The sequence below is a fragment of the Cucurbita maxima genome, unplaced genomic scaffold, assembly GCF_002738345.1.
Source record: "Cucurbita maxima cultivar Rimu unplaced genomic scaffold, Cmax_1.0 Cma_Scf00016, whole genome shotgun sequence".
Classification (NCBI taxonomy): Eukaryota; Viridiplantae; Streptophyta; class Magnoliopsida; order Cucurbitales; family Cucurbitaceae; genus Cucurbita; species Cucurbita maxima.
The window spans coordinates 3,850,889-3,871,056 of NW_019272032.1; the positions used below are offsets into that span (position 1 = coordinate 3,850,889).

General features: G+C 34.4%; 5 protein-coding genes and 1 non-coding gene across 9 annotated transcripts in view; 4 read left to right on the forward strand and 2 right to left on the reverse strand.

Moving 5' to 3' along the window:
* Positions 1–2,147, reverse strand: part of LOC111491138 — a 14,053-nt gene extending 11,906 nt beyond the window's left edge. Inside the window, exons 1-2 of the mRNA XM_023139906.1 lie at positions 2,010–2,147; positions 171–1,035 (exon numbers count right to left, since the gene is read on the reverse strand). Of these exons, the coding sequence (XP_022995674.1) occupies positions 171–997 (827 nt within the window). The 5' untranslated portion in view covers positions 998–1,035; positions 2,010–2,147. The remainder of the gene's footprint in view (positions 1–170; positions 1,036–2,009) is intronic.
* Positions 2,148–4,202: 2,055 nt separating this feature from the next.
* Positions 4,203–4,985, forward strand: LOC111491280 (putative invertase inhibitor). Its single transcript, XM_023140119.1, has one exon. It carries the CDS (start codon positions 4,264–4,266, stop codon positions 4,807–4,809), a length of 546 nt encoding a protein of 181 aa, XP_022995887.1. The 5' UTR covers positions 4,203–4,263; the 3' UTR covers positions 4,810–4,985.
* An 880-nt stretch (positions 4,986–5,865) lies between these two features.
* On the forward strand, positions 5,866–10,540 carry LOC111491433 (ras-related protein RABH1b). Its single transcript, XM_023140347.1, has 6 exons — positions 5,866–6,157; positions 7,384–7,454; positions 8,527–8,615; positions 8,887–8,998; positions 9,745–9,835; positions 10,060–10,540. The coding sequence occupies exons 1-6, from the start codon at positions 6,041–6,043 to the stop codon at positions 10,204–10,206; spliced, it is 627 nt and encodes a 208-aa protein (XP_022996115.1). The 5' UTR covers positions 5,866–6,040; the 3' UTR covers positions 10,207–10,540.
* Positions 10,541–10,944: 404 nt separating this feature from the next.
* Positions 10,945–11,140, reverse strand: LOC111491669. Its single transcript, XR_002719735.1, has one exon. It is a non-coding gene; the product is annotated as a U2 spliceosomal RNA (small nuclear RNA).
* Positions 11,141–11,240: 100 nt separating this feature from the next.
* LOC111491300 (dnaJ homolog subfamily C member 2-like) lies at positions 11,241–12,818 on the forward strand. Its single transcript, XM_023140151.1, has 2 exons — positions 11,241–12,316; positions 12,562–12,818. The coding sequence occupies exon 1, from the start codon at positions 11,329–11,331 to the stop codon at positions 12,259–12,261; it is 933 nt and encodes a 310-aa protein (XP_022995919.1). The 5' UTR covers positions 11,241–11,328; the 3' UTR covers positions 12,262–12,316; positions 12,562–12,818.
* Positions 12,819–13,427: 609 nt separating this feature from the next.
* LOC111491297 lies at positions 13,428–18,500 on the forward strand. 4 transcript variants are annotated; one of them, XR_002719694.1, is made up of 11 exons: positions 13,429–13,824; positions 14,607–14,740; positions 14,829–14,900; positions 15,120–15,262; positions 15,371–15,485; positions 15,571–15,651; positions 16,245–16,382; positions 17,426–17,513; positions 18,055–18,162; positions 18,279–18,364; positions 18,412–18,500. XR_002719694.1 is itself a non-coding variant. In XM_023140149.1 (10 exons), exons 1-10 carry the CDS (start codon positions 13,539–13,541, stop codon positions 18,299–18,301), a joined length of 1,185 nt encoding a protein of 394 aa, XP_022995917.1. In that variant the 5' UTR covers positions 13,428–13,538; the 3' UTR covers positions 18,302–18,500. The 4 variants fall into 4 exon arrangements, 3 of the variants coding, with proteins under 3 accessions (XP_022995917.1, XP_022995916.1, XP_022995918.1); XM_023140149.1 differs by having other exon boundaries at positions 13,428–13,824; positions 18,058–18,162; positions 18,279–18,500; XM_023140148.1 differs by having other exon boundaries at positions 18,279–18,500.
* Positions 18,501–20,168: the final 1,668 nt, after the last annotated feature.

Below are 20,168 nucleotides of genomic sequence, written 5' to 3' on the forward strand. Positions count from 1 at the left end.
AAAAAAAAAAAAAAAAAAAAAAAAAAAAAAAAAAAAAAAAAAAAAAAAAAAAAAAAAAAAAAATCTCAGCGATCGAACTTAAATTATATTAGCGAAAAGGTATGCATCATAACTTTAAGAGAAATCACTTGAAAAGTCTAGACCAATCCATAAGCACGAATTGTACTCACAACTTTACTGCATGCACAAAGATACTTCCACCAGATCCACCTCCACCTCTTGATCCTCCGTCTCCCCCTTCTGCAAGGATAGAACCATGTAAATACAATACATCCACTACGAGAAGTTTCACACGTCCTCCACCAAGCCCTCCATATGGCTTTTCCTCTGATATCCCACCACCCTTACTCCCGTAGCTCCAAGGATCAAACAATGTAGACCAAGCATAGACATCACCACCCCAGTTGCTTGTCTGATTACTTTTCAAACAGGAGGCCCCTCGGCCACCATGACCTCCACCAGATCCATCGTAACCAACCGGTGTGCCACTTGTTTGAGAAGGAGGTGCTCCACCAAGGGCAGTTGTATTTATGTATGAATTGTATTCCAGCGTCAGATTAGCTGCAGAAAAAACCACGGAGCCAGCAATAATAGCTGCGTGCTTACTGACTTTGATATTGCCAGACATGTTGAGAGTAATCGTACAACCTTCTATGGGGCAGAAAATCAGAACGTGTGGAAGTATCTCTAGGTTCCCCTTTCCAGATATGTAGAAATCAGAATCTAAAGACAAGTTTGTGTTTAACAGGCAGGTTGTGTTAAATGACCCAACACCACCCAGATCCTCACATGATACAAAATGATTCGAAGAGGAAAAAAGTATTGGACTAATGTTCTGAGTGGCATTTCCTGTTACTAGCCGAAATTCATCCCGCCAATAGTTTGAAAAATCATTTCCACTTTCATACTCGGATGAATTAAGGGAGAGGGCTGACATGTATAGACATCCCAAAAGAATATACCATCTGATGTGCCGGTGCAACAGGGAAGAACACATCACTGCCGAGTATTCAGTTCTTCTGGTGCACCAGGAAACTGTAATATCAATATCACATGACAATCAACAAAATAGCTATGGCATAAAGTCCAAAGAGTATAACTTTCCAGTAGAATGCAAAGAGGTAAATAATTGGTTTCTAAAGGAAAACATGACCAATAGCCAACAAGAAATATAAGAATCTCATGTGCACGCTTATTTGGACATTCGGAAACAGTTTTCATGAATGCATCGAACCGGCACAAATGGGATCGGTTTCTTATTTTTTGATGATATGTGAACAGCCTGATAGGTTTAATTCTGAATCCTATTCAGTAACAGACATGCCCTTGAAAGAAAAAGTTAACCAAGCCTCGTGGCCCCAAAGTAGCATTCTAATTCAGATTACTACTCAGAGAAAACTCATGCTACGCGCCATGGCTTCAAAGTTGCACTCTAATACAGCTCATTACTCTTAATGAAAGTGATTTTCTAGCAGACAAATTAAAATCTGTCATGAAACCTGAGCTTGATGAAGCCGGTGCCTGAGAGAAAACTCACGCAACGCGCCATGGCTTCAAAGTTACATTCTAATTCAGCTCATTACTCTTAGTGAGAGCGATTTTCTAGCAGAAAAATTAAAGACTTCGATGAAACCAATGTTTGAAAAGGCCAGTGTCAGATACGCATCATGGCTTCAGAGCTGCATTCTAATTCAGCTCATTACTCTCAACGATACCAATTTCTAGTACGAAAATTGAAACCTGTAGTGCTTGACAAAGCCGTGTCTCTAAGAGAAAGCTTTTGCTAGACACCATGGCTTCAACACCATATTCTAATTCAGCTCATTGTTCTTAACGAAAGCGATTCCTAACAGGAAAAATGACAAAACTAGATTGCGAAATTGTGTAAAAGAACAAAAACAGAAGCCATGAGGTAAATCACTTGCAGCTCGCAACCACTGAAACTATAAACAATTCAGCAACCTGAGAAAGAAAAAAAGAGAGAGAGAGAAGAAAATCCAGCTACTTACCTCATCAAGAGTCAAAACGCTCGAAATGGTCTACAGCAATCATCCGTTTGATGCAAGCCAACACTTCAGTCCCATCCCTACGGCATCTTTGCAAGTATAGTTGGGCCGATCTTATTTCGGAGGTTAGTTTTATAATATCTTTACAAAATTTAATTTTGTTACTTTTTTTTTTAGGAATAATAAATTGCTTTCCTTCATTTCGTCGTGTTTGATCCGCGGTGTTGTAATTATGTTTACAGATTTATAAATTTTTTCAATTTAATATATTTTATTTAAAACCTACAAAATTATTATAATTTATTAACTTATTATTTCGATTAAATCTCCTCCCTAGGCTAACTTACAAATGTGAGATTATGATGGCGTATTATTAATGTACAGTAATCTTTTTTTTTTTTTTTTTTATATTGAAAAGTATAATATAATACAACAAGAATAAAGACAATAAATATATAATTATTAATGAAGTAACATTATCAAATAATTATCAACACTTCTAATTATATATATAACACTAAATTATTTTGTTACCATTTAAGATAATATCTTAAAAACCTTGAAAATAAAGGGCATTGAATCTTTCACATAAGGGTAATCTGCGTATTTGAGATTAGACCAAATTCGTGGTATGCATCCCTAAATTAAACTTCCTTATATTTACATCTTCAAAAACAAAAACAAAGTTTTATTAAAATATATAGAAGGTATGCCTTAGCATGAAATTAGTTGATTATATTAAGTCAATTTCAAGGGTTCATTGTATAGAACCGATTAATAAATGTTTGATTTTAATATAAAAAAAAAAATTATTGATTTTAATATAAAAAATATATATATATATATATATATATATATATATATATATATATAAATATCTATAATTTTGTAATTAAAAAATATATAAAATCAGCACCATAATTTTTTGAAGAATGAAGATGATTTTCTTTGTATAACTCTCTATTTCATATCGAAGAAAAAATTTTCATTTATAATATTAAAATAAAAATGTTTTAAAAAAATGCGTAAGAATCAAATAATTGTGTTTGACGTTGCATAGAAAGTGTTATTTTATTTTTATTAAGTATTATTAAAATAATTTAACTAATTAAATTTAAATTTAAATTTTAGATTTTAAGTTTATTTTGTTATAAAAGTTAATAATTATTATTTTAATAAAATTATATAAACTTTTAATTATTTTACAAGGATTATATTTCAAAAATTAGGTGTTGTATATGGTGAAATGAATCGTTAAGCGAGATATACTTATATACTATTATAATAATTTGTTAATAAAATAATAAAAAATATTTATGTATAAAATAATTATTACAATTAATACTTAATTAATTTGTATTACTTGTTGTTTATTATTAATAATTACAACTACATTTGAATCAATTATTTGTACTTCTAAGATAAATAAATTTTTTTTAAAAAAATATACATATATATTATATTATTAAATACAAAATTAAATTTTAGTTTAAATATAGTAATTTTAATTAGTTAGTTGTAATTTGTACGGTAACTTTTAAGGAGGGAAATGGGACACGGAACAAATCAAAGGGAGGAAAGTCAAAATAAAGGCACGTGAAAGGATGACAGGCCATGAACGAGTGACCTGCTTTGAAACTAAAATCATTCTGTTGATTTGTGATATCTAACTTTGTATGTATATGCATATTTTATCTGGATAGTCTAAGTCCAAAAAATTAAGACATATATATAGTAATTCTACTAAGTCTAAATCAGGTTAGTAGTGACACTACTATAATAATTTAAGTCTAGAATATCAAGTTATTACACTATTATCTAATATTTATTTGGAGTTATGATCGATCGAAAACTATATAATATATAGTATTTGATACAACGATACATAGCGGAAATTTGGGTGTTTATATTTTAGTTAATATTATATTAATGTAATAAGGTGACTCATACTCAATTTGAGATATTATTTGAAGCAAGACCAAAATAAATAGTTTTAAAACTTAGAAATGGAGAATTCAGTAATTAACGTGCTGTCACAACTCAGTGTTCTCCGTCCTATCAAAAGTAGATACTCAAAAAGGCCATTCCATTTGTTTCCCCAAGTTAAAGGGACTCAACATATTCGTATTCATACATAAATTACGTGCCGAACTCGCTTCTCTTCTAAACGTGCTGCCCATGAAACCCAAACACAGAGCCAGAGCACTCAACATTATAAAGCCATTCGTGTTCTTCCCTTCATCCTTCAAACACCAAAATGAAAACCCATTTCCCAGCATCGATTCTAGTGCTTTTTTCTCTTCTAACCCTCTTCCAATTTGGTTTCTCTTTGGACATTGTTCAACGCTCCTGCAAACTAGCTGCAAAAAGAGACCCATACGTTGATTACAAGCTCTGTGTTAAGAGCCTACGAGCCAACCCCAGTTCAAAAGATGCAACGTTCAAGGATTTAGTCCTGATTTCGATCGAGCAATCGAAGGCCAATGCGACGGCAATTGGGTCGGAGATTACGGGGCTCTTAAAGGGCGGTGGGAAATGGGGGAAGTATTCGTCGAGTTGTTTGGAGAGCTGTTTGGAGGTTTATTCTGAGGCTGTTTCGGATTTGAAATTGGGTTTGGTTGCTGTCAAAATGGGGGATTATGAAACTGCGAATACAGAGGTGAGTGCCGCCATGGATGCACCTTTGACTTGTGAAAATGGGTATAATGAGAAGGATGGGGAAGTTTCTCCTTTGACAGAGAAGAACGGTGGGTTCTTTCAGTTGACTGCGATTTCTCTGGCTTTTATCAGTTTGTGTCAGTGATAGCCTCCGTTTTTTAATTTTCAAGAACTAATATGAAGTTTTCTTTAAGTATTTTGGTGTTTGATATTATGTTTTTGTTGAATGTTTGTTAGTGTTTTGTTGCAGAGTAATGTGATTTTTGGTGTTTGCTGAATGAGTACGAAATTTGCGTGTTTATATCCAAGTTTGAGAACGATTTTGATATTTTAAGTTATAGCTTGGGTAGGAGTGGATTAAAAAGTTTATAAAGTTTAATTATAAATTTGATCTCTAAATTCTCTATTAAATTATTTCATTTTAATTTATAAAATTCAAATAATATTTTAATCTAATAATTTGTAGTTCAAAACAATAACGGAAAATAAAACATTTCGAACATCTCACTTTTTTTTACATTTTTATTGAAAATAAACGTAATTAATTAAGTTATGTTCAGGTTGATATTTATGTCTCATAATTAATGAGTCACTAAAATTTTTAATTTATGTTTAATGAGATTTTAAATTTTAAATTTTTAAATTTTTTTGTCTAACGTTTTTAATCTAAAATATATTAAAAAATTGAAAATTTTATTAAATACAAAATTATAAAACGACAATTTAGATATTTTATAAAGTATTTCTTGGTAAGTAATAATTGAAATATATTCATTTTTTTAATATTATGTTATACATTTAGATGACGAGAATAAAAATGTAAATATATATTAATCTAAATAAAAGAATTCATCATTTATAAATAAATAAATATAACTATTTATTCAAACACATCAGATCAAACATTACATCCTAATATTTCATAAAATTCACATTTCTTTTAACATTATTTTATTTTCCTATTTAGATTATTACTAAATTCAACAATATATAAAAATTTAAAGTTATTTTCCTGTTTATGAAATGTGAAAGCTATTGTTTCAATTATTAAAAGAATTGAATTATGTTTAAAACAAATTACAAAATTCAATTTTTTTTTTTTTTAATAAATTTAACCCAGGAATGTTTTGAATAAGGAATTGGAGCGGGTAAGAACGAACCGATTAGCCCGACCGACCCGTTGGCTCATATCTTAGATCCTCACCGAGTAGTGCGAAACTGAAAGCAGAATCAGATCAAAGGAAGAAAGACAAACTGAGCCAAAAGCCAGAGTTCCATTGCAACTGGCCTCGGCTTCATCGTCTCATTCAGAAATCTCCATCTTAATCCGATAATTATTCCTCTGTTGGAAACGAAAACCAGAGATCTCTGCGGGTATGGCACCGACGTCAGCTCTGGCGAAGTACAAGCTGGTCTTTCTTGGAGACCAGTCTGTTGGAAAAACCAGTATCATTACACGCTTCATGTACGACAAATTCGATAATACGTATCAGGTAATTCCCGGATGAATCGTCAATTGTGTAGATCCTTGTTTGTATCACACGTCGGGGTCGGATCGGTTCGGAAACTGTTACTGAATGCCTGATTCTGTTGGTTTCATCTTTAATTTTGGTTTATCTTGTTTCTGTCTGCAGTTTTCTTTGTTTGTGTTTGGCTTTCTGTCCTGTCGCTTCTGGTTGTATCATTGAGAAGGATCAGAACTCGATGTTTTAGTTTTTAGATCCTTTTGATTTTTATTCATATGCGATCAGCATTTTCTTTGCTCAGTGTGTATTTGTTTGAATATATTGGTTCTTAGTCAAGAATTCAGTCATTTAGCAAATTTTTAAGTCTGTGATTCTCACCTTGCTGATTCCGGGTGAATGATGTTCAGATTTTACAGCTGTTTGTTGTCAGCAGCTTTAGTCTGTACTGTAGTGCTTGAATACTGAGTACGCCTTGCAAAAATTGAATCGAAATGAGGAGAAGGGCGGATTTTCTTTGATGCTTCTCTTTCAGCTAAATCGAATTTAGATCGTTATCCTGGAATCTTGCTAACTTTTGTGGACTGAAAAGCTTTTTGGTCTTTACTTCCCCGATTATACTTTGTTGGATTGTTAGAAGAATATGTTGGCTGACTTTGTACGATAAGTAACCACTGTTATACGACCTCGCATTTCAAATGTGTAGTCCTCTCATGGAGTTGAGTGGGCATTATTAATAATTCAACTGCTAACTTGATAGTGCAATTATGTGTTCTATGTATGTTAAAGGTGCTTTGATTGGACTTTTGGGACATTTTTGTCATTGTCTCTATAAAGAGCAGGATGTATGGAGGAAGCAGATAAACAGTGATTGATGTCCAGTGGATATCTAGGTTGTCCTGATTAGTTTTTAAGTTGTTAAGAACTATGAAGATACTAGATTCATTATTTTTTATGGCACGTTAGTATTGTTTTAAAAAAATTACTTGGATGTTGTTCTTTTCAGCGCATCAATTGGAGCTTTTTGTGATTATTCTTTTTTAGTCTTGACCGAATAGAGAGGTTTAGTAATTACTTCTTGATTGTATGAATGCACCCTTGTAGATAGATACTTCCATGTCTCTTAATCTTTGTTTTTTTTTCCCTTCTTTTTCTTTGTAATTTCTGGTGAATACTAGTTCTTTTGAAATTTCAGTTTCAAATTCATACCCCATATTCGCTTCTTTCAATATATTAATGTCTATGCCTTTGTTCAGGCTACAATTGGTATCGATTTTCTCTCAAAAACTATGTATCTTGAAGATCGCACTGTTCGGCTGCAGTTGTGGTAAGATTCATTATATTTTACGGTTGCTCATACATAGGTGACTACTTTCTATCGGTTTTGCTAATTGTCATTACTCTTCTACAAGAATAATCATTAAATCACATTTTGTGCTTGTATATTAAGCACGTGCTTTCTTTGTCCTATAAATTAAGAACTTGTATGATTTACTTGCACGAGTCCATGACCTGAATGATAGATTTCAACAACATGAACATTATGATTAACCCAAGATAGCTATTTCTCCTGATTAAATCTATTCTCTTTGGAAATTTGAAAACAAATTCCAAGGTACATCCCCTTGAGGTGGAAACCTGAAAGTTCTGCATTTGGAATTCCTTTCTGAAGTAAAATTCTAAAAAATATTTGAACTGGTATGCCGCTCCTTTTTGTAGAGGTGAGAGGCTCATTTTCTGCGGGGCAGCCACCATATTGGATGCAATGCAGCTTCTCTCCTGCTTAACCGATGTCTAAATAAAAGCTCCTATAAAACTCATCCCCATCAAAAACAATTCGCTGAACAAATGGGGAGTCATTCCATTAGAGTTTCGTGACTCCTTTTTGAGCCTCTGTCTCGCTAATATTTTCTATCATCATTCTTTCTTTCTGAACATAGCCAATTGGAGAGCTATCATTTTTTTAAGAAATATTCTTAGGCCTGGCTTTGTGCCTTTCATATCTACTTCCACTCAAGGTCGAAAGGAGATACAGAAAAGCTCTTGAAGATTTAACAAATACAGACTTTGGGCAGCTAGACAAGGAACTAATTAGCTTCTTTAGGAACTTCATCTAGAAGCTAGGTAACAAGCAATATTTAATAGATCTCTGCCATCTCTACATTTTCCTTCAAATAAAAAATAATGTTACAGTTGCCCTAATTAAATTTGTCCTTTGTCTGATGAGCATGCACATCTTGTAAATTAATGCATTACTTTTGACTTCTGTGCACTTGTATTTATGATACTTATAATTCCATTTACTTGTAGCGATCAACTGTCTTTAATTGTCTTTCCCAGAAATATGGGTTTTGCTGCACATTTAATTTTTTTTTTTTTTTAATTACTTTGTTTCTCAGGGACACTGCTGGACAGGAAAGATTCAGAAGTTTAATACCAAGCTATATCAGGGACTCATCTGTCGCGGTCATCGTTTATGATGTTGCAAGTATGGATTCTGAAGCTTTCTATAAAATGAGAACAATTAAGCAAAGAAAACCACTTGAATATGTGTATTCTGTCCATGTGGATTTGTCATTTGATGTTGTGGTAAAATGAAATGATTTATAAACTCCTGGGTGGATCTGGGTTCTGATATCTGAGCTTTTTAGGTTCTTAAAATCATATAGTTACTTGATTACATGCTGCGGAGTAATTTCTGTGCCATGATATGCTCAAAGGATTGTTTTTTTTACTGTTTTCACACTGTTGCTACTTAGGCCGGCAGACTTTCGTAAACACTTCAAAATGGATTGAGGAGGTGCGCACTGAGAGGGGCAGTGATGTTATTATAGTGCTTGTTGGGAACAAAACGGACCTTGTGGAGAAGAGGTAATAGTTGGCTATGGATTTTATTTCATATTAAATGTTCAAATCTTTCCACTATATTGTTCAACTCAAATGTTCATGTTGAGTCTTTCCTCTAATATTGTCCAACTCAAGTTTCGTGTTGAGCCTACTCAAACAAAATTTTAATTATCTGTGCCCGAAGTAAGGTTGTGTCTAGAACTCTACAACATTTTTCTTTTTCTTTTCTTTTTTTGTGAAAAATAAATAGCGTGTTATTGAGACCAGTCATTTTTCTATAAGATTTCTGAATATAGCTTTCAAAATCAAGTTTTGGATTTCACCAAGTTAAACATCGAACTTAGGTTTAGTGTTAGGAAAATTAATACTGTATAAAAGTGAATGAAATTATAACGTAACAATAGTAGGAAATAATTCTTAAAAATTTAATATGAACGATTCTTCCTTTTATTTTTTAAAATTTGTAAGAAATACTTCCAAATGGCTCCTAATTTAATGTCAGCAATCTGAGCTGATAAATATTTTTGGAATGTCGAGGTGTTCGTGTATCACTATCGTATGGTCTTATGTTTATATTGTGTTGCGTGGGGCGAAAAAGTACACAGTGTTTATATAGCACAGGATATTATGGTCCACCGTTGTTCTTGCTCCTATATTTTCTAAGGGAAAATAGGTTTTAATTTTAATAAGCCTTTTCTTTTACATTCCCAAGAAGTTTAGTCTTTATTTGGCATATTGTTTCACCATCTTCTCCTACGCATGATTCACAGGCAAGTCTCCGTAGAGGAAGGAGAAGCCAAAGCCCGTGAACTAAATGTCATGTTTATCGAAACAAGTGCAAAAGCTGGATTCAATATCAAGGTAATCCAATATGAAAATGTATCCATACTCGGATACCTCCAGAATGAATCTAATACCAATCGATGCTTCTCATCTGCTGTATACTCGGGAACTTGAAGCAAATACTTATAATTCCTTCATTCTTTGATAAAGATTTAAATTGAACTTTAGAAAGGCCGCTATTTTCTTAGTATCTGCTTATGGTCTTTCTAATGGCCATATTGCCAACCCTATAATTTATGCAGGCTCTATTCCGAAAAATTGCTGCAGCATTGCCCGGAATGGAAACTCTCTCTTCGACAAAGCAAGAAGACATGGTTGATGTCAACCTGAAGTCAACGGGCAGTGGTGCTGCACAATCCCAGCCGCAGTCCGGTGGATGCGCCTGCTAATGAAGCTCGACATGAGGAATCGCTCGCTCTTTCTTGCCTTTTGTTTTCAACACCTCAATCTTCTAGAACTGTGACATTCAGGTACAAGGTGTGGTTATATCTATCAATGCCTGCTTGAGCAATTCGTAAAATGTAATTGGTGGCAAGAGTAGACAGCTGTTATTTTATGGAGTAATTTGATGTATTGGTGGAGTCATTATTTGGGTTTTGGGATTTGGGAGACGTGTAAAAATTAGAAAATTTATCTGTCGGACTCGATTACAGAATTTTGCTTGTCTTGTAAGTTGTAATTCATCTTTAGAAATTCTGCAAATTTCATTTGCTTTTACAATGATTTGTTGAGTTGGTTCATATTATGCTTTTGGTTAACAAATTGGCCTCTTATTTTAGCTTAAGCTTGTGTGGATTTTTAATTGAAATTCGCAGGGCTTTTATGTTTGTCGTAATTTGGTTGATCGTCAATTCATTCAAACTTTTGATATACATAATTGGAATATATTACTTTCTGAGCATATGCAAAATTTATTGTATCAACATTGAAATGTCAACCTTCGTATGCTAAATTGAGGAACATTTGTATAAGAATTATCAATGAATTCGCTAAGATGACCTTCTAACCTTTAATTATAATCGTTCCCACACATACAATTGTATATTAGATCGACGCTTGTTGCAGGATTCCTTCCCTATCACACACAGTAAGAGAGGAAAGTAGTCCAACATTTGAAACTGGGCTTGAAGGGGTGCGCCAGGCCCATGCTATAGTGCAACGCGTGGGCGACGCTCGAAAACCCCAGTAGCAAGCTACTGTGATGGGCCTTCCCCCATAAGAAATTAATTTAATATCATGTGGGCCGATGGCCCACGTATCAGATATTAAACTGATAAGAACAGATACTACACTTGATCTTAGCCAAAAGGCCGAGAAAGGTATGATTTCTACATACATCGAGGGCTTGTTTTATAGTACCATATGGCGCAGTCTGCCAGCACGCTTTCCGATGTGGGACAATATGGCGCAGTCTCGACTCTCTATCAAGGAAACTACGTCGTTTGGTCTCAGTGCAGACCTATATAAAACAGTAATGGTCAAACCTTTTGCTCTCCAGCTCTGAGCCGAAAATGGAGTTCCTGGATGAAGATGCGAAGCCCAGGTTCCTCTTCCACTGTCGCGCCAATCCATCTTCGGCGCCTGAGCTCCATATCGAACCGCAATCCTGCAAGCTCTTCTGCTCAATCACCGTCGTACTATCTTCCATTTTACTCATTCTCTCAATTTTGTTCGTCCAGTTCGAACCATTCAGATCTATTCTTATCTGGATGTCTCTCTCGCTTCTACTCGGCCCATTCGCTCCCATATCCATTACCGGCGGCGACATTCGAGTCGGTCGAGGTCCGATTCTCGAAATTCCAGACGAAGAATCCGAAATGGAGGACGATTCAAAGACGAAACCAGTTCAAAAGCGCTCAAAACCGCGCAGATCCGGGGAAATCGCCGCTGGTGTAATTGAAGTTGTCGAAAAGGCCTCTTCAAAAGTGGAGAACAGGAATGGAGCTCTTGGGAGTAGCAACAACGGTGTCGATTTTGCGATCGAGGAGGCGGAGTGGGACGAAGGGGAATTAAAGGTTTTAAAGAAGCAGTTAGCGAAGCATCCTGTGGGGAAGCCGAGGCGATGGGAGATAATTGCAGAGGCATTTGGCGGGAGGCTTAAAGTGGAGAGTGTGATCAAGATGGCTAAGGAAATGGAAGAGAAGAAATTAGGCGATGAGGATTCGTATGCCCAATTTCTGAAGAAAAGGAAGCCGATGGATAAGAGAATTGAAAACGTGGATGAAGAACGGGCAGGTGGCGTCGTCGACGGTCAGGCCGTCTGTTGGAACTCTAGTGAGGACATTGCGTTGCTCAATGCTTTGAAGGCTTTTCCAAAGGAGGTGCCAATGAGATGGGAGAAGATTGCAGCTGCTCTACCAGGGAAGACGAAGGCAGCTTGTATGAAAAGAGTTGGGGAATTGAAAAGGGATTTTCGAAATTCGAAGGCTGGGAATGACATCTGAAGGAATATTAATGGAGTTATTAGCGATCAACATCTTGAACTGGTGTATCAAAGAGGTAATAGAAAATCTTGAATTAGCTATTGTTCATCTCAGTAGATCTTTTACCCTGTTACACATTCTATTGATCTTATCGATTATCAAAAGAACAAACATTAACTTAGTTCCATGTTCAAATTTGTTGCAACCATAGGTTTTTACAACGATGATTTAGGAATTTTTTTGTGTGGATGTGCTGGTAAAGTATTATTGAAGTTTTGGAGTATAGATTACAAAACTTGAATACTAGTGGTCTTCATGTAGGTTTCGATCTCGGGAGTCAAAAACCTTCATGCTTGAAGGTTTGCAGATCCATTTCTGCCTCTGGCATCGATCAGTTTACAGAATTTGCGTCTCTTTACTCTGTTTCTGAATGAATCGCCAAAGATTGGGCACTACGAACTGTCTTAATGGAGGTTCTTGATCATTTTAAGTTCGTTTGAGCAATTTTCCTCCAAAAATAAACATCCTACAAATTCTTGAACGAAAATGGACTAACCAGTTGCTAGAACATATATAAATCAGTTTAAGTTTTCGGTAGAAGACATCAGGCGCAACGCGACCATTCAAAGCCTTTATCCGCTCGAAACAATTTCAGTTGCAAATTCCTAAACCAATCTATGCGCTTATCGCTGGTGAAATCCTCCGATGGGCCTTCTCTCATGGTTGAAAGGGGAATCGACGCCATGGGAGGCTCAAACTAACTGAAAACATTAAACAGCTATGAAATTATTAAGTTCGACTAGAACTAAATCGAAGGCTCTTAAAATCATGATGAATTCCCATTAGTTCTAATTCGGGCTCGAATCTGTGAAGAATATACAACGGGTACGATGGAATTGGAGAGGAAGACGAAAAGCCTGGGAAATTGAAATGGAATTGTGCTAAATTATTATCCATTAACCTAAAATTAAAACCTAAAAAAAATCTAAATTTTAAAAAATAAGAAAATGGGAAATTAATTGACAACATGCTTCAAACTGGAGAGTTAAATTTGCACTTTTACGAAGAGAAGAAAAAAAAAAAGGGGGAAAAAAAGAGTAGTTTACTGACGTGGAAGGTTATTTTTGTCAAAACAACCAAGATAACCTAACCTACACCTTAAATGGAGGGTATTTTGAGAAAATTAATTTTTGTACCGCTCACGAAGCCAAATTTTCCAAAATAAAAAAAAAAAAAGGAGGCAAAGGAACGAAGCTGGAGAGGGGACTGAGCGAGGCCGCGAAGAACGACGTTTATCGATGTCTTCAACTCCGAAGAGGCGAACGAAATACAAGCATAATCCGAACTCTGATGTCACTTTTAAACGCGATTCTTATGGTTCATCTTCTGCAGTGTTGCTGAATTCTATCAAGGGACCGCCTCGTGATTTCTTTCCCTCGAAGGATGATCTTACTAGGCTAATTACTGTACTTTTCATCGCCGGCTTGGTTTTTGTGAGTTGTAACTTCTTTGTATCTAGACTTGAAACTCGCCGCCCGAGGCCTTTCTGCGACTCCGACGCCGATTCTTTTGATTTGCTTTCTGGTAAGTCGTAGCATTGTTCAATCTTTCCTGTGTTTGGTGTTTAAAAACTCGAAGTTGAGGAATTTGAAAATGAATTTTTTGAATGATGATTTCTAGCGTATGTTTGTTCTTTCTGAAGTAATGATTTGTGTCTTCACAATTTTGGTGCACATTTTAGCTCATTTTTGCACGCTGCATTTAGTTTTTGTTCTTTCGTTTGCCAACAATAAATTCCGGTCACTTGAAATGGTTGTCTTATGCATACTGGCGCCATTAACTGGTACTTTCTGTCATGCTCTCGTGCAAACTTGTGGAACCATAATATCATATCCTCTATCATCGGAAAGCGAACATACTAAAATAAAGTCACCATCTCCACTGATGCGAGAGACAAGATCAGCATTCGACGTAGAGCCCTTTGATAAACCTGATTAAGCCAGTGGTTAGCGATTGCAAAGAGAACGCTCCTTGATTAAGTCAGTAGTTAGTCGTCTGCAGAATGTTTGACTTGAGATCAACTTGTCATCCATTATATTGTTTAGAGTCGATAGATTAAAATTTGTTCTGTTTTATTCTTTGTTCATATTGCATCAACTTTTTTTTCTGTTAAAACTTGCAGGCCTTTTAGCTTTACCCTAACATTTGCTTCTTCTAACTTTCTGTTTATTTTATTTATGACTTCCAAGTTGAACGTAAAGCCAGTATAAGTGATTTCATATGAAGTAATCTGTCGATGGTGATTAGTTTGGTTTTGTCCTGATAGTTCATACTTCTAACCAAAAAATATATATAACTAATTTCAGATGCTTGTGAGCCTTGTCCAAGTCATGGAGAATGCCATGAAGGTACGTTGGAATGCCTTCATGGTTATAGAGAGCATGGAAGGTTATGTATAGAAGATGGAGTAATCAATAAAGCAGTTAAGAAACTTGTATGTGTGATGTTTTTTTCCCTGGTAACTGTAATTTTCTCTCTTCTTTTTCTTATTGGTCATAATTTCACACTTCTTTATCCTATTGTTGCAGTCAGAATGGCTAGAATTTCACCTCTGTGAAGCAAATGCCAAGTTTTTATGCGATGGAATTGGGATAGTTTGGGTTTGTTATCTTGGTGTCCCTATAAAATTTCAGTTTTATATTTATTTCCCTCTTCAATAACACTCTAGCCTTGCTCCTTTTTATTGTGGCGCCTCTATTTTTGTTTCTGTCTTATGTAGTGTTAAGTTTAATGGTTCAAATTTAGCTGCACGTTTAATGTGGAAGGACCTAGTATTTTTGTTGTCAGCACACGGAGTTTTGATTTCAATTCATTATCAGGTTCAAGAGGATGCTATATGGGATGATCTCGATGGTAAAGCGCTGGTGGAAAACGACTCTGACAACACCACTATTATGTATGCAAAGAGTAAGGCATTGGAAACTATTGGTGGGTTATTCCAGGCACGGAAAAATGCTCTTGGGTATGCCATTCAACTTTTTGTATAAAGTCAGAACCTTAGTGGAAACAATGTATCATTTGATTAAAATATGTGCTGATAGAATTTATTTGCATCCTCCTCGTTGTGTAGTATCAAGGAATTGAAATGCCCAGATCACCTAGCTGAAAGTTACAAGCCTTTGACTTGCCGTATTCGTCACTGGGTTTTGCAGCATGCTTTTCTTGTTTTGCCAGTTTCCTTACTGGTATTCTACTCTACAAGGGAGCTTTGAACTGATTAGGTTTTAGTTGCAATATGTTGAAGCTAGTTGATGATATTGAGATGTACAGCTCGTGGGATGCACACGGTTACTATGGAAACTTTGCCGGAGACAATATCTAACTAATAGAGCTGAAGATCTGTACAACCAGGTATAAGCTATGGCTTTTTCAATTATATTTTTCAAGTAGTCATTTTTCTTTGCGCGATTTGCTTCGTTGTTATGTTGGTTCCTATTTGAAGCTAAAATTTTGTCCTCTCAGCATGCGTAGTCTGATTAACATTGTTAATTCACTACATAGATAGCAAATAAAAGATCTTCCAACTGATGAATTTCAGAATATAAAATAATTGTAGCATGCATGCTTATTAATTCTTTTCCATGTGGTGCTTTGCGATTGACCCTCCTGAAACAATTTCAGTTTCTTTCCTCTAGAGTTGAGACTTCGTTGAGATATGAAGTTTTATGCCATTCTCTAGTTTGCAATCATAAGTACAGAATTTTCAAGTTGTCGATCTCCCAAACTAGGATTGTTTTAGAAGTTTATCACATTGAGTATTTGAATTCCCAAACTTTTTTTATATTTATTGACTAAAATTTTTTTATCTTCTACTGTCAAGATAAATTGAAGTGTGACCCACATACAGTTCGTGTCGTAATAAGATAGACCCTTCCCCCAAGACGTTTTGCCAACTCCGGTAGATTTTTTTCACTCTAATGCTAATCTCTTGGTCTTCATTACAGGTTTGCGAAATACTCGAGGAAAATGCTTTGATGTCAACGAGGAACAGTGGACAATGTGAATCATGGGTAGTTGCTTCTAGGTTACGTGACCATCTTCTTTTGCCACGAGAGAGGAAGGATCCTTTATTATGGAGAAAGGTATCACGTCCCTTCTTGACTCTCATTTTTTCTTATTTCATTTAGAATCAATATATCTTACATCTAGGTGAGGGAAGATCAATTTTTCTTTGTTCTTAGGAGCAATCAGGGCGTAAATTATTTCATCATTTTGTTTTTTGTCACATGGCTTTTTAACGTTAACTGAAGTTACAATCCGAGTGGTGGATGTAGTTCTGAATATTTGGCAATAGAGTTTGCTAAAATACTTAGGTCGTTCAAATTCATTGAAATGTACATAGAAAAATGTTTTCTCGATTCATATGCGAGATGGATTTTGATAGATGAATAATTCTTTTTGGATATAGCCATGGCTAAAATTTGGAAACCAATCTGAAATCCTAATTTTTTCCATCAACAAAGATTAAAGAGATCACATAATCTGTTTGTCCTCTCCGCATTCCAATTTATAATCACTTCATTTGATGTTCTTCTTGATGCTTTCCCTTGTTAACTTTTGGCCATACACAAGTTGAATGAATGAGATCGTTCATCTACTTAATGAATAAAGTTTGAGAATTAGTTTAAGTTAAATTACAAGTTTAGTTCTTTTACCTTTCATGTTTATTTGTAATTATCCTACCTGTTTCCTACATTAATGAAATTGTTTGCTTCCTGAAAAAACACTTTCATATTTGTGTTTTGGTCTCAGCTTTTTAAAAAGATATTTGCTAGGTATTGAGTTCAAATTTTATGTATAAAAGGTCTCTGATATATTAAAAAATTAACAAATTATTAGATATAGAATTGAATTTTGTGTCTGACATTAAAATTTTAATTGTATTTAATAAGTTTGTAAATTTTAAAAAATATTAAGGATCTATTAGTCACAAAATTGAAAGTTTAAGGACTTATTGAACACAAATTTGAAAGTTTTGGGATTCATTAATACATTTAAATTTCAAGAATTTGTAAACACAAAATTTAAAATTCAAGAATTTGAAAAAGTTAAAGAACATGTTTGACCCAAACATGAAAGTTGAGGGATTAAATTTATAATTTTACCATTACTTTATTTTATGTAGGTAGAAGAGTTGGTTCAGGAAGATTCACGAATAGATCGGTACCCGAGACTGGTCAAGGGAGATGGAAAAGAAGTATGGGAATGGCAAGGTATAAAAATATTTTTTCTTTTCATTTCTAATTCCTGATATTGAATGAGATAACCTCATCTATAAATAAAATCGTGATGACTGGATAAGGAACTCGTCCATAGACAGAACTCATATATTATGCCAACATGCACCTAACTTTCCTACTTCCTCATTTGGTTGTGGGTTTGAATTCCCAACCTCACATGTGATTTAATATTCTAAAAAGGAAAATACGTATATTACAACACTATAAACATGGTTAATTTTTAAGTTGGGATGATTTGTGCAAAATTCTATTTGGTTGATATTTATGCAGACACATTTAAAGCGTTAATTTTAAATTTGAAAAGTGGAGAGATATAATAGAATATAAGGAACTTTTGGAACGCAGATGAATCGAGGACTTGCATTTAAACCCATCTTTTTAAGTTTAGAAGCACTAAAAGCTTGGGGACTCGAACATGAATTGTTATAAGACAGAGCGAGCAAAACGATTCTTTTGGCGTTGATTGTCATCTCCATTACAAGTAAATTCTGATATCCTTGTTCTTGTTGAACAGTAGAAGGCTCTTTAAGCTCTTCAAAGGCAAAGAGACTGGCTAGCAAATCCAGTGCCAGAATGGCGATGGGAGTAAATTCTGACGTAATATACTCCAAAATGGAGAACGGTGAGTCATATATAAGCTTGATCGAGTTACAGAATCTGGTTTTTTTCTCCATTCTCATGCTATGTCGACTTTCTTCCATTCATTTAGTTTTGAAAAATGACTAAACTAATGTGCAGAGCCGAAGGCAGTAGTTTCGTGACATGGCGCTCGTCCATGAGGATATTGTAGCTTAGCTGGTTAATAGAAAGAATGAAAACAAGAGGTACAAGATTTGAGTGTATAATTATTATGTTTTATTGTTGTGTGAAGTAGTTGTTAAGCTGGTTCTATTGCGACAACTGGGGCCTGTAGGGGTATGAGGTACTGTAATATTATTCCCTTTTACTTCTCTTTCGATAGCACTATCTTGCTTGCCCCTTCCCACCTGGAGAAGCCCATAGTGTCCACTTCAAGATCTGTTATTAAAAACTTCTTTATGGATTAATATTTTTCTTAATTGTTTTCCTAGGAAAGCTCGGGTTTTTTTTTTTTTTTTTCCGTTTATTTCTATGGGTTTATAATTAAGGAATATTCTCTCCATTAATATGAGATTTTTTTAGGAAGTCCAAAGTAAAGTCATGAGAGCTTGTGCTTAAAATGGACAATATTATACCATTGTGGCGTCTAACATTGTATCAGAACCATGCTAGTCGTGTCAATAGATTCTCGAATCTAGCCTCGATTAAGGGAAGGTGTTGGAGGAAAGTGTGAAGCCTTTTCTTGAATTTTTAAATCTATTTTATTTGGTTATTAAATTTTAAATTTGTTTTATTTTATTTTATTTTTTTTACTTAAAAGGTCTATTTTTTAGTCTTAACTTTAAAAAATAATTATTTGTATTTTTATTTTTATTTTAACAAAATAGTGTAATTTTGATTTTGTGTATTCATATGGTAATATGAGTGTGATTTTACACCACATAAAATATACACATATCTTAATAAATCCATGACTTTTTTAGGAGTCAAAATTAACCGACCTAAAAATTTAATTAATTTTAATACATTTTTTTTTTATAATCTATTTATGAGGTTTGATTCTTATATTTAATATTTTAATTCTTATACTAGAAATATATACATATATAATGTCAAAGCGAGTGTGTAAAGTAGATGGCCACAAGTGAGTCATATATATGCTCGGTTTGTTTGGATTAAGTCTCCAAAGTATTTAAAATAACTATTTTTATGTTAAAGGACGATTGTTTTACATAATTTAAATTGCATATAGACTAGTTTATACATCATTGAAACTAATAAATTTGTAGATAGAGGTGAATTAACGCCATTGATATTATTTATTAATATTTATTTCATTTAAATGAAGCTACGTGCCAAATTATACATGATTTCCTTCTTATGTTAAGAAAAGGGAGCTCATAAATAAAATAGAAATCACAATATTTATCTGTAAAACGTACATTTAAAACCAAAGGGAATCATAGAAATGAGATGAATAAAAACATTTGTTAAAAGCCAACCTCTGTCAGCAAACTTTTTTATTCACTCAAGTTCAAGAGTGCACGTACTTTAATCATCACCACATTTTGGAGGGTTGATTGGTTAAGCGAACGACATGTTTCAATATTAACCATCAATATTTTTAAATTTTAAATTGAATTAATACGAATATTATAATACATTTATTGCAAGAATTTTACCGTCGAAAAAAGGTAAGATTATCTCCCGCCGAAATACGGGGAAACCACTGTAGTCTCTTAGGAAAAGAGAAGAGAGTCCCCATGAAAATAATTTACGTCGACGGAGAGTGTTTGTCGACGTTGCTAATTCCTTCATTTTCCTCTGTAAGCTTTCCTCTTCCATTTGACTTTTCTTTGAATTCTTCCAATCTTTGAGCCGAACAGATATTCGACATGTTTCTGGATTGCCATGAATGCATGGTCCGCACTCGTAAGGATCCGTACTCTCTCACACTTCCGGTCTCTTTCGATGTTCTCTCTTTCCGTTTCTTTTTCTGATTTTTATTTTGTATTTATGTAGATGCAGAAGCTACGATTCGGCCAGAGG

Bases quoted from the DNA above. Each gene is read 5' to 3' on its own strand.
- LOC111491280 (XM_023140119.1), top strand. From the start codon at position 4,264: ATGAAAACCCATTTCCCAGCATCGATTCTAGTGCTTTTTTCTCTTCTA.
- LOC111491433 (XM_023140347.1), top strand. From the start codon at position 6,041: ATGGCACCGACGTCAGCTCTGGCGAAGTACAAGCTGGTCTTTCTTGGA. The intron at 8,999-9,744 runs GTAATAGTTGGC...CATGATTCACAG, and splicing joins ACGGACCTTGTGGAGAAGAG to GCAAGTCTCCGTAGAGGAAG. The intron at 9,836-10,059 runs GTAATCCAATAT...TAATTTATGCAG, and splicing joins AAGCTGGATTCAATATCAAG to GCTCTATTCCGAAAAATTGC.
- LOC111491300 (XM_023140151.1), top strand. From the start codon at position 11,329: ATGGAGTTCCTGGATGAAGATGCGAAGCCCAGGTTCCTCTTCCACTGT.
- LOC111491297 (XM_023140148.1), top strand. From the start codon at position 13,539: ATGTCTTCAACTCCGAAGAGGCGAACGAAATACAAGCATAATCCGAAC. The intron at 13,825-14,606 runs GTAAGTCGTAGC...AACTAATTTCAG, and splicing joins TTCTTTTGATTTGCTTTCTG to ATGCTTGTGAGCCTTGTCCA. The intron at 15,263-15,370 runs GTATGCCATTCA...CTCGTTGTGTAG, and splicing joins GCACGGAAAAATGCTCTTGG to TATCAAGGAATTGAAATGCC.